The sequence below is a fragment of the Oncorhynchus masou genome, chromosome 29 (genome assembly GCF_036934945.1).
Source record: "Oncorhynchus masou masou isolate Uvic2021 chromosome 29, UVic_Omas_1.1, whole genome shotgun sequence".
Lineage (NCBI taxonomy): Eukaryota > Metazoa > Chordata > Actinopteri > Salmoniformes > Salmonidae > Oncorhynchus > Oncorhynchus masou.
Window position 1 is genome coordinate 2,468,868 of NC_088240.1, and position 17,544 is coordinate 2,486,411.

The following is a 17,544-nucleotide window of genomic DNA, read 5'->3' on the forward strand; positions in this document are numbered from 1 at the left end:
GACACTGGGTTGGCTGCACATTGTTTTTCAATACGTTTATAGTACATTTATAATGTTTATGTATTTGTTTCACCTAATCTGTATATTCTACATTTTTGTATTAAATAAAAACATGTGCAATAGGCGTTTAGCTTTTTCAACTGAATTTTTATTGTGGTTTAAAAACAAACAATTGCTGTGTTTTTTTGTTTTGATATTGTAAACACTTATTGTTATTACTATCAGTCGGGGTTCTGCTTCCTGTCACATGTCCTTGAATGAGACGTTTCATTGAACGACAATCCTTTACTTTCTCAACAACCCCATCAAACCTGAGAAGGAAAAGCAACCAATCAAATCAAGAAGAAGTGGGTGGACAGAAAGGACAGTGCTGTGTTAGTATGTCCAATCAGAGTAAAGCAGGAAGTGTTTTAGCAGGAAGTGGTGCCAACTAGTCAATATATCTAATCTAATGTTATTAGGCACATGCTTCATAAACAACAGCTGTATTCAAACAGGAAATGCTTACTTACAGGTCCTTTTCCAACAATGCAGAGTTAAAAATAAAAAATACAATTGAAATAGTGACAATACAGTGAATAACGAATAAAAATAACATGACTATATACAGGGAGTACCAGTATCAAGTCAATGTGCAGGGGTACGAGGTACTTCAGGTAGATATCTACACATAGGTAGAGGTAAAGGACAGATAATAGACAGTAACAGCGGTATACTGTAGGTAGGGGTAAAGGATAGATAATAGACAGTAACAGCAGAATACTGTAGGTAGGGGTAAAGGATAGATAATAGACAGTAACAGCAGTATACTGTAGGTAGGGGTAAAGGATAGATAATAGACAGTAACAGCAGTATACTGTAGGTAGGGGTAAAGGATAGATAATAGACAGTAACAGCAGTATACTGTAGGTAGGGGTAAAGGATAGATAATAGACAGTAACAGCAGTATACTGTAGGTAGGGGTAAAGGATAGATAATAGACAGTAACAGCAGAATACTGTAGGTAGGGGTAAAGGATAGATAATAGACAGTAACAGCAGTATACTGTAGGTAGGGGTAAAGGAAAGATAATAGACAGTAACAGCAGTATACTGTAGGTAGGGGTAAAGGATAGATAATAGACAGTAACAGCAGTATACTGTAGGTAGGGGTAAAGGATAGATAATAGACAGTAACAGCAGTATACTGTAGGTAGGGGTAAAGGATAGATAATAGACAGTAGCAGCAGTATACTGTAGGTAGGGGTAAAGGATAGATAGACAGTAACAGCAGTATACTGTAGGTAGGGGTAAAGGATAGATAATAGACAGTAACAGCAGTATACTGTAGGTAGGGGTAAAGGATAGATAATAGACAGTAACAGCAGTATACTGTAGGTAGGGGTAAAGGATAGATAATAGACAGTAACAGCAGTATACTGTAGGTAGGGGTAAAGGATAGATAATAGACAGTAACAGCAGTATACTGTAGGTAGGGGTAAAGGATAGATAATAGACAGTAACAGCAGTATACTGTAGGTAGGGGTAAAGGATAGATAGACAGTAACAGCAGTATACTGTAGGTAGGGGTAAAGGATAGATAATAGACAGTAACAGCAGAATACTGTAGGTAGGGGTAAAGGATAGATAATAGACAGTAACAGCAGTATACTGTAGGTAGGGAGTAAAGGAAAGATAATAGACAGTAACAGCAGTATACTGTAGGTAGGGTAAAGGATAGATAGACAGTAACAGCAGTATACTGTAGGTAGGGGTAAAGGATAGATAATAGACAGTAACAGCAGTATACTGTAGGTAGGGGTAAAGGATAGATAATAGACAGTAACAGCAGTATACTGTAGGTAGGGGTAAAGGATAGATAATAGACAGTAACAGCAGTATACTGTAGGTAGGGGTAAAGGATAGATAATAGACAGTAACAGCAGTATACTGTAGATAGGGGTAAAGGATAGATAATAGACAGTAACAGCAGTATACTATAGGTAGGGGTAAAGGACAGATAATAGACAGTAACAGCAGTATACTGTAGGTGTGTGTGTGTGTGTGTGTGTGTGTGTGTGTGTGTGTGTGTGTGTGTGTGTGTGTGTGTGTGTGTGTGTGTGTGTGTGTGTGTGTGTGTGTGTGTGTGTGTGTGTGTGTGTGTGTGTGTGTGTGTGTGTGTGTGTGTGTGTGTAGAGTCAGTTGTACGACTTAAGTCGTTTTTTGTGGTATCTGTACTTTACTATTTTATTTTTAACAACTTTTACTTTTACTTCTCTACATTCCTAAAGCAAATAATGTACATTTTACTCGTTACATTTTGTATACTAAGCGGGACAGAAAATGGTCCAATTCACATACTTATCAAGACATCATCCCTGGTCGTCCCTACTGCCTCTGATCTGGAGGACTCACTAAACAGAGAACATCCCTGGTCATCCCTACTGTCTCTGATCTGGAGGACTCACTCAACAGAGAACATCCCTGGTCGTCCCTACTGTCTCTGATCTGGAGGACTCACTAAACAGAGAACATCTCTGGTCATACCCTACTGTCTCTGATCTGGAGGACTCACTAAACAGAGAACATCCCTGGTCATCGCTACTGTCTCTGATCTGGAGGACTCACTAAACAGAGAACATCCCTGGTCATCCCTACTGTCTCTGATCTGGAGGACTCACTCAACAGAGAACATCCCTGGTCGTCCCTACTGTCTCTGATCTGGAGGACTCACTAAACAGAGAACATCTCTGGTCATACCCTACTGTCTCTGATCTGGAGGACTCACTAAACAGAGAACATCCCTGGTCATCGCTACTGTCTCTGATCTGGAGGACTCACTAAACAGAGAACATCCCTGGTCATCCCTACTGCCTCTGATCTGGAGGACTCACTAAACAGAGAACATCCCTGGTCATCTACTGCCTCTGATCTGGAGGACTCACTAAACAGAGAACATCCCTGGTCATCCCTACTGCCTCTGATCTGGAGGACTCACTAAACAGAGAACATCCCTGGTCATCCCTACTGCCTCTGATCTGGAGGACTCACTAGACAGAGAACATCCCTGGTCATCCCTACTGCTTCTGATCTGGAGGACTCACTAGACAGAGAACATCTGGAGGACTCACTAAACAGAAAACATCCCTAGTCATCCCTACTGCTTTAGATCTGGTGGACTCACTAAACATTCTTCATCTGTAAAGATGTCTCAGTGGAGTGTACCCCTGGCTATCCGTAAAGATGTCTCAGTGTTGGAGTGTACCCCTGGCTATCTGTAAAGATGTCTCAGTGTTGGAGTGAACCCCTGGCTATCCGTAAAGATGTCTCAGTGTTGGAGTGTACCCCTGGCTATCCGTAAAGATGTCTCAGTGTTGGAGTGTACCCCTGGCTATCCGTAAAGATGTCTCAGTGTTGGAGTGTACCCCTGGCTATCCGTAAAGATGTCTCAGTGTTGGAGTGTACCTCTGGCTATCTGTAAAGATGTCTGAGTGTTGGAGTGTACCCCTGGCTATCCGTAAAGATGTCTCAGTGTTGGAGTGTACCCCTGGCTATCTGTAAAGATGTCTCAGTGTTGGAGTGTACCTCTGGCTATCTGTAAAGATGTCTGAGTGTTGGAGTGTACCCCTGGCTATCCGTAAATAAAATAAAAACAAGAAAATGGTGCCGTCTGGTTTGCCTAATATAAGGAATTTGATGATTTAAAATGTATTTTTTAACCTTTGATACTTAAGTATATTTTATTTTATATTTTAATCCTTGAGGATTGATTCTAAACAACGTTTGCCATGTTTCGGTCGATATTATGGAGTTAATTCGGAAAAAGTTTGACGTTTTGGTGACTGAATTTTCGGTTCGTTTCGGTAGCCAAATGTGATGTACAAAACGGAGCGATTTCTCCTACACAAAGATTCTTTCAGGCAAAACTGAACATTTGCTATGTAACTGAGAGTCTCCTCATTGAAAACATCCGAAGCTCTTCAAAGGTAAATGATTTTATTTATTTGGTTATCTGGTTTTTGTGAAAATGTTGCGTGCAAAATACTAAGCTAGCTTGCAATACTCTTACACAAATGCTTGATTGGTTGAATGGTTCAAAAGCATATTTGAATGGTTTGAATGGTTCAAAAGCATATTTTGAAAATCTGAGATGACAGTGTTGTTAAGAAAAGGCTAAGCTTGAGAGCAGGCGCATTATTTTCATTTCATTTGCGATTTTCAGAAATCGTTAACGTTGCGTTATGCTAATGAGCCTGAGGCTTTATTCACGATCCCGGATCCGGGATGGGTAGTATCAAGATTAAACATGGTGATCATAAACACTACCTGCATGGATAGTTGGACCATATGGACTCGTGAAAGGCACATTTGGAAGTGTGAAGAACAGAACCAGACCTCTGATGTCGTGTAAAGCATGTTACTGTATAGCCACTATGTTCCAATTTTCAAAAACTTTGTTGTAAACATGTTTTTTTTTATACAGATAAGTCAATTAATAATACATTCTTATTTACAACGATGCCCTTTAGGTGCTTATTAGTGTCCAATCTGCCATTTGTAACCAGTGTTTGAGTGTAAAGAGTTATTTGGCTGTGATATTATAACATGGATTAATAGTACATAGAGGAATAGTGCTGTTCAGAGACTAAAGGGAGGTGACTGAAGGGACGTGACTGAAGGGAGGTGACTAAAGGGAGGTGACTAAAGGGACGTGACTGAAGGGACGTGACTGAAGGGAGGTGACTAAAGGGACGTGACTGAAGGGACGTGACTGAAGGGAGGTGACTGAAGGGACTGAAGGGACGTGACTAAAGGGAGGTGACTGAAGGGAGGTGACTGAAGGGAGGTGACTGAAGGGACTGAAGGGACGTGACTAAAGGGAGGTGACTGAAGGGAGGTGACTGAAGGGAGGTGACTGAAGGGAGGTGACTAAAGGGAGGTGACTGAAGGGACTGAAGGGAGGTGACTGAAGGGACTGAAGGGACGTGACTAAAGGGAGGTGACTGAAGGGAGGTGACTGAAGGGAGGTGACTGAAGGGAGGTGACTAAAGGGAGGTGACTGAAGGGAGGTGACTGAAGGGAGGTGACTGAAGGGAGGTGACTGAAGGGAGGTGACTAAAGGGAGGTGACTGAAGGGAGGTGACTGAAGGGACTGAAGGGAGGTGACTGAAGGGAGGTGACTGAAGGGAGGTGACTGAAGGGACTGAAGGGAGGTGACTGAAGGGACTGAAGGGAGGTGACTGAAGGGAGGTGACTGAAGGGAGGTGACTGAAGGGAGGTGACTGAAGGGAGGTGACTGAAGGGAGGTGACTGAAGGGACTGAAGGGAGGTGACTGAAGGGAGGTGACTGAAGGGAGGTGACTGAAGGGACTGAAGGGAGGTGACTGAAGGGAGGTGACTGAAGGGAGGTGACTGAAGGGACTGAAGGGAGGTGACTGAAGGGACTGAAGGGAGGTGACTGAAGGGACTGAAGGGAGGTGACTGAAGGGAGGTGACTGAAGGGAGGTGACTGAAGGGAGGTGACTGAAGGGACTGAAGGGAGGTGACTGAAGGGACTGAAGGGAGGTGACTGAAGGGACTGAAGGGAGGTGACTGAAGGGAGGTGACTGAAGGGAGGTGACTGAAGGGACTGAAGGGAGGTGACTGAAGGGACTGAAGGGAGGTGACTGAAGGGACTGAAGGGAGGTGACTGAAGGGAGGTGACTGAAGGGACTGAAGTGACTGAAGGGAGGTGACTGAAGGGACTGAAGGGAGGTGACTGAAGGGACTGAAGGGAGGTGACTGAAGGGAGGTGACTGAAGGGAGGTGACTGAAGGGAGGTGACTGAAGGGAGGTGACTGAAGGGAGGTGACTGAAGGGACTGAAGGGAGGTGACTAAAGGGAGGTGACTGAAGGGACTGAAGGGACTAAAGGGAGGTGACTGAAGGGAGGTGACTAAAGGGAGGTGACTGAAGGGAGGTGACTTAAGGGACTGAAGGGACTAAAGGGAGGTGACTAAAGGGAGGTGACTAAAGGGAGGTGACTGAAGGGACTGAAGGGACTAAAGGGAGGTGACTGAAGGGAGGTGACTAAAGGGAGGTGACTGAAGGGAGGTGACTGAAGGGACTGAAGGGACTAAAGGGAGGTGACTAAAGGGAGGTGACTGAAGGGAGGTGACTGAAGGGAGGTGACTGAAGGGACTGAAGGGAGGTGACTGAAGGGAGGTGACTAAAGGGAGGTGACTAAAGGGAGGTGACTGAAGGGAGGTGACTAAAGGGAGGTGACTGAAGGGAGGTGACTGAAGGGAGGTGACTGAAGGGACTGAAGGGAGGTGACTGAAGGGAGGTGACTAAAGGGAGGTGACTAAAGGGAGGTGACTGAAGGGACGTGACTGAAGGGACGTGACTGAAGGGACTGAAGGGATGTGACTGAAGGGAGGTGACTGAAGGGAGGTGACTTAAGGGAGGTGACTGAAGGGACGTGACTGAAGGGACTGAAGGGACTGAAGGGACGTGACTAAAGGGAGGTGACTGAAGGGACGTGACTGAAGGACGTGACTGAAGGGACTGAAGGGATGTGACTAAAGGGAGGTGACTGAAGGGACATGACTGAAGGGAGGTGACTGAAGGGACTGAAGGGACGTGACTAAAGGGAGGTGACTGAAGGGACTGAAGGGACGTGACTAAAGGGAGGTGACTGAAGGGAGGTGACTGAAGGGAGGTGACTGAAGGGACGTGACTGAAGGGAGATGACTGTGAAGGGACGTGACTGAAGGGACGTGACGTGACTAAAGGGATGTGACTGAAGGGACGTGACTGAAGGACGTGACTGAAGGGACGTGACTAAAGGGAGGTGACTGAAGGGACGTGACTGAAGGGACGTGACTGAAGGGACGTGACTGAAGGGACGTGACGTGACTAAAGGGATGTGACTGAAGGGACGTGACTGAAGGACGTGACTGAAGGGACGTGACTAAAGGGAGGTGACTGAAGGGACGTGACTGAAGGGACGTGACTGAAGGGACGTGACGTGACTAAAGGGATGTGACTGAAGGGACGTGACTGAAGGCACGTGACTGAAGGGACTGAAGGGACGTGACTAAAGGGAGGTGACTGAAGGGACTGAAGGGACGTGACTAAAGGGAGGTGACTGAAGGGACGTGACTAAAGGGAGGTGACTGAAGGGACTGAAGGGACGGGACTGAAGGGACGTGACTGAAGGGACTGAAGAGACGTGACTGAAGGGACTGAAGGGACGTGACTGAAGGGACTGAAGGGACGTGACTGAAGGGAAGTGACTAAAGGGACTGAAGGACGTGACTGAAGGGACGTGACTGAAGGACATGACTGAAGGACTTGACTGAAGGACTTGACTGAAGGGACGTGACTGAAGGACGTGACTGAAGGGACGTGACTGAAGGGAAGTGACTAAAGGGACTGAAGGACGTGACTGAAGGGACGTGACTGAAGGACATGACTGAAGGGACGTGACTGAAGGGACGTGACTGAAGGGACGTGACTGAAGGGACGTGACTGAAGGATGTGACTGAAGGACGTGACTGAAGGACATGACTGATGTACGTGACTGAAGGACGTGACTGAAGGGACGTGACTGAAGGACGTGACTGAAGGACGTGACTGAAGGGACTGAAGGGACGTGACTGAAGGGACGTGACTGAAGGGACTGGAGGGACGTGACTGAAGGGATGTGACTGAAGGACATGACTGAAGGACGTGACTGAAGGGACGTGACTGAAGGATGTGACTAAAGGGACCGAAGGGATGTGACTAAAGGGACTGAAGGGACGTGACTGAAGGACTTGACTGAAGGGACGTGACTAAAGGGACTGAAGGGACGTGACTGAAGGACTTGACTGAAGGGACGTGACTAAAGGGACTGAAGGGACGTGACTAAAGGGACTGGAGGGACGTGACTAAAGGGACTGGAGGGACGTGACTGACCAGCATCCCATTGACAGCCCGACCTAAACGTATCCTTACCTTAATTAAACATAACCTAATTTGAACCCATTTGGAAATTCAACACTGGTTTGCTGGTCAGCCACATCCCCTAGTTTTCCCCTTACATTCTAGGACATGTCTTCGGGTGAGTCTTCCTGTGCTGTGGGGACCTCAGCCAGCCCCAGTAGTTGTATGAGCTGGAAGTATGAGTAGACCCAGGCTCGAGAGATGTCCTGAGTCTGTCCCAGAGCCCCGGCCTCCATCAGCAGGCCTCGTCTGAACTGCAGCTGCTGCTCTAGTAAAGCCCTCTGCCTGTAGATGGGAGAGAGGGATGAAGAGACAAAAAAATATATACTTTTCTAGGGGACAATCTCCATTGCCTTGATTCATCACATCCTCTCGCCTCCTTCTCAAAACCCAATTTGGATGAGGTCAGAGGGGCGAGACCTCTGACCTTCTCATCCAATGGATTTTGAGGAGAGAGGCGAGAGGATGTGATGAATCGAGGCAATGGAGATTGCACTTAATGCAACAGAATAGGCATAATGAATACACTCCTGTCCACTTCCTCTTACTGACACACATTCATGTTGTGGACCTCTTAGCCAGGCCTACCACCCTGGACCCTGTTAGCCAGACCTACCACCCTGGACCCTGTTAGCCAGACCTACCACCCTGGACCCTGTTAGCCAGACCTACCACCCTGGACCCTGTTAGCCAGGCCTACCACCCTGGACCCTGTTAGCCAGGCCTACCACCCTGGACCCTGTTACCCTGTCTACCACCCTGGACCCTGTTAGCCTGTCTACCACCCTGGACCCTGTTACCGTGTCTACCACCCTGGACCCTGTTAGCCAGGCCTACCACCCTGGACCCTGTTAGCCAGACCTACCACCCTGGACCCTGTTAGCCAGGCCTACCACCCTGGACCCTGTTAGCCAGACCTACCACCCTGGACCCTGTTAGCCAGACCTACCACCCTGGACCCTGTTACCGTGTCTACCACCCTGGACCCTGTTAGCTAGGCCTACAACCCTGGACCCCGTTACCCTGTCTACCACCCTGGACCCTGTTAGCCAGACCTACCACCCTGGACCCTGTTACCCTGTCTACCACCCTGGACCCTGTTAGCCAGACCTACAACCCTGGACCCTGTTACCCAGACCTACCACCCTGGACACTGTTAGCCAGGCCTACCACCCTGGACCCTGTTACCCTGTCTACCACCCTGGACCCTGAAAGCCAGGCCTACCACCCTGGACCCTGTTACCCTGTCTAACACCCTGGACCCTGTTAGCCTGTCTACCACCCTGGACCCTGTTACCGTGTCTACCACCCTGGACCCTGTTAGCCAGGCCCACCACCCTGGACCCTGTTAGCCAGGACTACCACCCTGGACCCTGTTAGCCAGGACTACCACTCTGGACCCTGTTAGCCAGGCCTACCACCCTGGACCCTGTTAGCCAGACCTACCACCCTGGACCCTGTTAGCCAGGCCTACCACCCTGGACCCTGTTACCCTGTCTACCACCCTGGACCCTGTTAGCCAGGCCTACCACCCTGGACCCTGTTAGCCAGGCCTACCACCCTGGACCCTGTTAGCCAGACCTACCACCCTGGACCCTGTTAGCCAGGCCTACCACCCTGGACCCTGTTAGCCTAGCCAGGCCTACCACCCTGGACCCTGTTAGCTAGGCCTACCACCCAGGACCCTGTTAGCCAGGCCTACCACCCTGGACCTTGTTAGCCAGACCTACCACCCTGGACCCTGTTACCCTGTCTACCACCCTGGACCCTGTTAGCCAGACCTACCACCCTGGACCCTGTTAGCCAGGCCTACCACCCTAGACCCTGTTACCCTGTCTACCACCCTGGACCCTGTTAGCCAGGCCTACCACCCTGGACCCTGTTAGCCAGGCCTACCACCCTGGACTCTGTTAGCCAGGCCTACAACCCTGGACCCTGTTAGCCAGACCTACCACCCTGGACCCTGTTAGCCAGAACTACCACCCTGGACCCTGTTAGCCAGAACTACCACCCTGGACCCTGTTACCCTGTCTACCACCCTGGACCCTGTTACCCTGTCTACCACCCTGGACCCTGTTAGCCAGGCCTACCACTCTGGACCCTGATAACCAGACCTACCACCCTGGACCCTGTTACCCTGTCTACCACCCTGGACCCTGTTACCCTGTCTACCACCCTGGACCTACCACCCTGGACCCTGTTAGCCAGACCTAACACCCTGGACCCTGTTAGCCTAGCCAAGCCTACCACCCTAGACCCTGTTAGCCAGACCTACCACCTTGGACCCTGTTAGCCAGGCCCACCACCCTGGACCCTGTTAGCCAGGCCTACCACCCTGGACCCTGTTAGCCAGGCCTACCACCCTGGACCCTGTTAGCCAGGCCTACCACCCTGGACCCTGTTACCATGTCTACCACCCTGGACCCTGTTAGCCAGGCCTACCACCCTGGACCCTGTTAGCCAGGCCTACCACCCTGGACCCTGTTAACCAGACCTACCACCCTGGACGCTGTTAGCCAGACCTACCACCCGGACCCTGTTAGCCAGGCCTACCACCCTGGACCCTGTTACCGTGTCTACCACCCTGGACCCTGTTACCCTGTCTACCACCCTGGACCCTGTTACCGTGTCTACCACCCTGGACCCTGTTACCGTGTCTACCACCCTGGACTCTGTTAGCCAGACCTACCACCCTGGACCCTGTTAGCCTAGCCAAGCCTACCACCCTAGACCCTGTTAGCCAGACCTACCACCCTGGACCCTGTTAGCCAGGCCTACCACCCTGGACCCTGTTAGCCAGGCCTACCACCCTGGACCCTGCTACCTAGACCTATCACCCTGGACCCTGTTACCCAGACCTACCACCCTGGACCCTGTTAGCCAGACCTACCATCCTGGACCCTGTTAGCCAGGCCTACCACCCTGGACCCTGTTACCCTGTCTACCACCCTGGACCCTGTTAGCCAGGCCTACCACCCTGGACCCTGTTAGCCAGGCCTACCACCCTGGACCCTGTTAGCCAGACCTACCACCCTGGACCCTGTTACCTAGACCTATCACCCTGGAACCTGTTACCCAGACCTACCACCCTGGACCCTGTTAGCCAGACCTACCACCCTGGACTCTGTTAGCCAGACCTACCACCCTGGACTCTGTTAGCCAGACCTACCACTATGGACCCTGTTACCGTGTCTACCACCCTGGACCCTGTTAGCCAGGCCTACCACCCTGGACCCTGTTAGCCAGACCTACCACCCTGGACCCTGTTAGCCAGGCCTACCACCCTGGACCCTGTTAGCCAGACCTACCACCCTGGACCCTGTTAGCCAGACCTACCACCCTGGACCCTGTTACCGTGTCTACCACCCTGGACCCTGTTAGCTAGGCCTACCACCCTGGACCCTGTTAGCCAGACCTACCACCCTGGACCCTGTTACCCTGTCTACCACCCTGGACCCTGTTAGCCAGACCTACCACCCTGGACCCTGTTAGCCAGACCTACCACCCTGGACACTGTTAGCCAGGCCTACCACCCTTGACCCTGTTAGCCAGGCCTACCACCCTGAACCCTGTTAGCCAGGCCTACCACCCTGGACCCTGTTACCCTGTCTAACACCCTGGACCCTGTTAGCCTGTCTACCACCCTGGACCCTGTTACCGTGTCTACCACCCTGGACCCTGTTAGCCAGGCCTACCACCCTGGACCCTGTTAGCCAGGACTACCACCCTGGACCCTGTTAGCCAGGACTACCACTCTGGACCCTGTTAGCCAGGCCTACCACCCTGGACCCTGTTAGCCAGACCTACCACCCTGGACCCTGTTAGCCAGGCCTACCACCCTGGACCCTGTTACCCTGTCTACCACCCTGGACCCTGTTAGCCAGACCTACCACCCTGGACCCTGTTAGCCAGACCTACCACCCTGGACCCTGTTACCGTGTCTTCCACCCTGGACCCTGTTACCCTGTCTACCACCCTGGACCCTGTTACCGTGTCTTCCACCCTGGACCCTGTTACCCTGTCTACCACCCTGGACCCTGTTAGCCAGACCTACCACCCTGGACCCTGTTAGCCAGACCTACCACCCTGGACCCTGTTAGCCAGACCTACCACCCTGGACCCTGTTACCGTGTCTACCACCCTGGACCCTGTTAGCCAGACCTTCCACCCTGGACCCTGTTAGCCAGGCCTACCACCCTGGACCCTGTTACCCTGTCTACCACCCTGGACCCTGTTAGCCTGTCTACCACCCTGGACCCTGTTACCTGTCTGGACCCTGTTACCCCTGGACCCTGTTAGCCAGGCCTACCACCCTGGACCCTGTTAGCCAGACCTACCACCCTGGACCCTGTTAGCCAGGCCTACCACCCTGGACCCTGTTAGCCAGACCTACCACCCTGGACCCTGTTAGCCAGACCTACCACCCTGGACCCTGTTACCGTGTCTACCACCCTGGACCCTGTTAGCTAGGCCTACAACCCTGGACCCCGTTACCCTGTCTACCACCCTGGACCCTGTTAGCCAGACCTACCACCCTGGACCCTGTTACCCTGTCTACCACCCTGGACCCTGTTAGCCAGACCTACCACCCTGGACCCTGTTAGCCAGACCTACCACCCTGGACACTGTTAGCCAGGCCTACCACCCTTGATCCTGTTAGCCAGGCCTACCACCCTGAACCCTGTTAGCCAGGCCTACCACCCTGGACCCTGTTACCCTGTCTACCACCCTGGACCCTGTTAGCCTGTCTACCACCCTGGACCCTGTTACCCTGTGTCTACCACCCTGGACCCTGGACCCTGTTAGCCAGGCCTACCACCCTGGACCCTGTTAGCCAGGACTACCACCCTGGACCCTGTTAGCCAGGACTACCACCCTGGACCCTGTTAGCCAGGCCTACCACCCTGGACCCTGTTAGCCAGACCTACCACCCTGGACCCTGTTAGCCAGGCCTACCACCCTGGACCCTGTTACCCCCTGTCTACCACCCTGGACCCTGTTAGCCAGACCTACCACCCTGGACCCTGTTAGCCAGACCTACCACCCTGGACCCTGTTACCGTGTCTTCCACCCTGGACCCTGTTACCCTGTCTACCACCCTGGACCCTGTTACCGTGTCTTCCACCCTGGACCCTGTTACCCTGTCTACCACCCTGGACCCTGTTAGCCAGACCTACCACCCTGGACCCTGTTAGCCAGACCTACCACCCTGGACCCTGTTACCGTGTCTACCACCCTGGACCCTGTTACCGTGTCTACCACCCTGGACCCTGTTAGCCAGACCTACCACCCTGGACCCTGTTACCGTGTCTACCACCCTGGACCCTGTTAGCCAGACCTACCACCCTGGACCCTGTTACCGTGTCTACCACCCTGGACCCTGTTACCGTGTCTACCACCCTGGACCCTGTTACCGTGTCTACCACCCTGGACCCTGTTACCGTGTCTACCACCCTGGACCCTGTTACCGTGTCTACCACCTTGGACCCTGTTACCGTGTCTACCACCCTGGACCCTGTTAGACAGACCTACCACCCTGGACCCTGTTACCGTGTCTACCACCCTGGACCCTGATGTAAATCCACTTCATCTACTGTAGTTCAAGAAATCCACTTCTTTCTGAAGACATCTTTGAATCTTAGTTTGAAGCAGACATTTAAGTGTCTCTGGAAAATGTAAAATACTGAGGGAGTTGTTATTGTAATTATTTTACCAAAGTTTGCATCTGCACAGTTCTTTCAGTAGCAACGATGAAGAGATTGAGATACCTGGCAAACAGTTCAGCTTGTAGTCGTGCCTCTTCTTTTGCCCACTGCGCTGCCTCCTCCTCTCTGCTTTTTCTCTCCTCCACTGCCTTCTTCCTCTCCTCTTCCTCCTCCTTCTGTTTCTGCAGGTACTCCCTCTTCTCATGGTCCTCCATCGCTGCCAGCCTCCTCCTCTCCTCTTCCTTACTCATCGCCTCCTCTAGTCGCTGCAGCTCCAACTCAGCTGTAGTAGAGTGGAGGGGACACACTTGTTATATTCAGGTCTGTGTGTGTGTGTTTGTGTGTGTTTGCAGGGCTGGCCCTAGCCTTTTGGGGGCCCTAAGCAAGATTTGTTTGGGGGGCCCCGTACCTCGTGGCAAAAATGTTTTAGTGGCCCCACTCTTGATGGCGGAGAGAACAATGATAGTTTTTATGTTCATTTCCTGCAACTCGACTCATTTTGCCATGGGGCAGAGATGATTTCTTTGAAGGTCTACAGCCACATACCTGCAATTCTACAAGACTTATGCTGTGTTACTATGATATCTGAGTTAATGACTAAGAAAATCAATGGGGGGCCCCTTGGTGCCCCTGGACACGTGCCCGGTCGGTATTCGACCATGATTATTACAAGTTTAGATAGCTGGCGAGACTAACTACCAATCTAAACATTGTTAGCTGACTATTTGAGTGAGTGACATAACAAGAAAAAAACTGCAGATACCAGACTTCACTGTAGCACCTGTTGTATTCTACTGTTCTTACTATCAGTAGTAAGTTGAGACCCCAACTGAGTTCCTAAAAAAGCCTAGCAACCGGGGGCCCTAAGCTACCGCTCTTATACCTGGGACAGGTGTGTGTGGAGTCATTCACCTGCCCGGCGTTCCTCCTCCTCCTGTCTGATCTTCTGAATCATCTCCAACTGTCGTCTCTTCTGCTCCTTCTTCCTCCACTCCCTCTCCTTCTCCGCCTGCTCCCTTCTTCTCCTCTCAGTCTCCTTCTCCTCTAACCTTTGTCTCTCTTCCTCCTCAGCCAGTCTCCTCAGCCTGCAGGAAGAGATCAATACTATAAAAACATTTACATTTATATTTTAATAATTTAGCAGACACTCTTATCCAGAGCGACTTACAGGAGCAACTAGAGTTAAGTGCCTTGCTCAAACGCACATTGACAAATATGTCAACAAGTCGGCTCGGGGATTCAAATCAGCAAACTTTCGGTTAGTGATCCAGTGCTCTTAACAGCTAGGCTACCTGCCCAGGCCGGGCGCCACGTGGAGGAACCCTTAGTTGGAATAGTGTCCTCCATCAGTGTTGTATCCCTATTCTGTCCGACAATCTACCTACTCCGTCATGCCCAGCCGATTTGTTGCTTCATTCATGAAACTCCCTTGCATGCATCATATGAACGTCATACACAATTTACCACTTGAAAACCAAAAGTGGGTTAATTTTCAAAGTTACGTACTACCGGGAAAAAAAAATCACCGTGCAGCTGGATGGAATTTAGCTAATGTTAACAGTTAGGTAGGTAGCATGATGGATATTAGAAAGTGGCTTCGCCAGGGCACAATGGCAGCATCGGATCAAAGTGGCGGGGAGAAGTCTGCCACAGAGGCCAAGGTCGCCGAGCCGACACTAATCACCTAGTCGAAGGCCGTGGAGCCGACACTAGTCACCTAGTCCAAGGCCGCCGAGCCGACACTAATCACCTAGTCCAAGGCCGTCGAACCGACACTAATCACCTAGTCCAAGGCCGTCGAGCCGACACTAATCACCTAGTCCAAGGCCGCCGAGCCGACACTAATCACCTAGTCCAAGGCCGTCGAGCCGACACTAATCACCTAGTCCAAGGCCGTCGAGCCGACACTAATCACCTAGTCCAAGGCCGTGGAGCTGACACTAATCACCTAGTCCAAGGCCGTCGAGCCGACACTAATCACCTAGTCCAAGGCCGCCGAGCCGACACTAATCACCTAGTCCAAGGCCGTGGAGCCGACACTAATCACCTAGTCCAAGGCCGTCGAGCCGACACTAATCACCTAGTCCAAGGTCGCTGAGCCGACACTAATCACCTAGTCCAAGGCCGTCGAGCCGACACTAATCACCTAGTCCAAGGTCGCTGAGCCGACACTAATCACCTAGTCCAAGGCCGTCGAGCCGACACTAATCACCCAATTGCCCCTAGCCGTCGAGCCGACACTAATCACCTAGTCCAAGGCCGCTGAGCCGATACTAATCACCTAGTCCAAGGCCGTCGAGCCGACACTAATCACCTAGTCCAAGGCCGCTGAGCCGAAACTAATCACCTAGTCCAAGGCCGTCGAGCCGACACTAATCACCTAGTCCAAGGCAGCTGAGCCGACACTAATCACCTAGTCCAAGGCCGTGGAGCCGACACTAATCACCTAGTCCAAGGCCACTGAGCCGACACTAATCACCTAGTCCAAGGTCGTCGAGCCGACACTAATCACCTAGACCAAGGCCGTGGAGCCGACACTAATCACCTAGTCCAAGGCCGTGGAGCCGACACTAATCACCTAGTCCAAGGCCGTGGAGCCGACACTAATCACCTAGTCCAAGGCCGCTGAGCCGACACTAATCACCTAGTCCAAGGTCGTCGAGCCGACACTAATCACCTAGTCCAAGGCCGTCGAGCCGACACTAATCACCTAGTCCAAGGCCGTCGAGCCGACACTAATCACCTAGTCCAAGGCCGTCGAGCCGACACTAATCACCTAGTCCAAGGCCATCGAGCCGACACTAATCACCTAGTCCAAGGCCGTCGAGCCGACACTAATCACCTAGACCAAGGCCGCTGAGCCAACACTAATCACCTAGTCCAAGGTCGCTGAGCCGACACTAATCACCTCGTCCAAGGTCACTGAGCCGACACTAATCACCTAGTCCAAGGCCGTCGAGCCGACACTAATCACCTAGTCCAAGGCCGTCGAGCCGACACTAATCACCTAGACCAAGGCCGCTGAGCCGACACTAATCACCTAGTCCAAGGCCGCTGAGCCGACACTAATCACCTAGTATAAGGTCGCTGAGCCGACACTAATCACCTCGTCCAAGGTCACTGAGCCGACATTAATCACCTAGTCCAAGGCCGTCGAGCCGACACTAATCACCTAGTTCAAGGTCGCTGAGCCGACACTAATCACCTAGTCCAAGGTCGCTGAGCCAACATTAATCACCTAGTCCAAGGCCGTCGAGCCAGGTAGCAAAGGCACCTGCACAACCATCTTGTAGCCTAGTGGCCAACCCGAGGAGGGGCCTGCAGCCTCCAAGACCCAACCCGCCTGTACTGTGGGAGAAAACTGGTTTAAAGGCAGAGAGCTGCTGGAATATTCCTGTAAGGAAATACATGCACACGGACACCCCCGCTCCAAGCACAAGGCAAAGAGTAGTAATCTGATAGAGTATGTGGTGAAACAACAAGGGGTTAGCAAGAAGAGAATAATGAGAGGGAGAATACTGTTTTTCAGCACTATGGATGCTGTATGGGAGAAAGGTCAGCACCATTTAACCAACCAAACAGCCAACTTGTTGAGGCCCTGTGTGCCTTGCACCCAGAGAAGGAATCCGTTATGGAAAAGGAGAAACCACTGCTGGACTTATACTCAGTAGACTTTGTGGAAGCTGAGTTTACTGTCGCACGCCAGGAGAAGAACACTAGACTAAAGTTATGCAGATGAATAGGATAAATACTCCAGGCTAAACCTACTGTGATGATGGCATTGAAGTTATGCAGAGCATTTTGGGTAAATACTCCAGGCCTCTAACAGCTAAACCTACTGTGATGATGGCATTGAAGTTATGCAGATAAATGGGATAAATCACTCCAGGCTAA

General features: G+C 51.2%; 1 protein-coding gene across 2 annotated transcripts in view; it reads right to left on the minus strand.

Annotated features, from left to right (window-relative positions):
- Window positions 1-136: 136 nt before the first annotated feature.
- The window catches only part of LOC135521087 (uncharacterized protein KIAA2012-like), a 99,325-nt gene continuing 81,917 nt past the window's right edge, over window positions 137-17,544 (minus strand). For both annotated transcript variants that reach the window (XM_064947032.1, XM_064947031.1), the window contains exons 18-21: window positions 14,563-14,735; window positions 13,714-13,933; window positions 8,044-8,230; window positions 137-311 (exon numbers count right to left, since the gene is read on the minus strand). In XM_064947032.1, coding sequence (XP_064803104.1) covers window positions 8,047-8,230; window positions 13,714-13,933; window positions 14,563-14,735 — 577 coding nt within the window. In that variant the 3' untranslated portion in view covers window positions 137-311; window positions 8,044-8,046. The remainder of the gene's footprint in view (window positions 312-8,043; window positions 8,231-13,713; window positions 13,934-14,562; window positions 14,736-17,544) is intronic.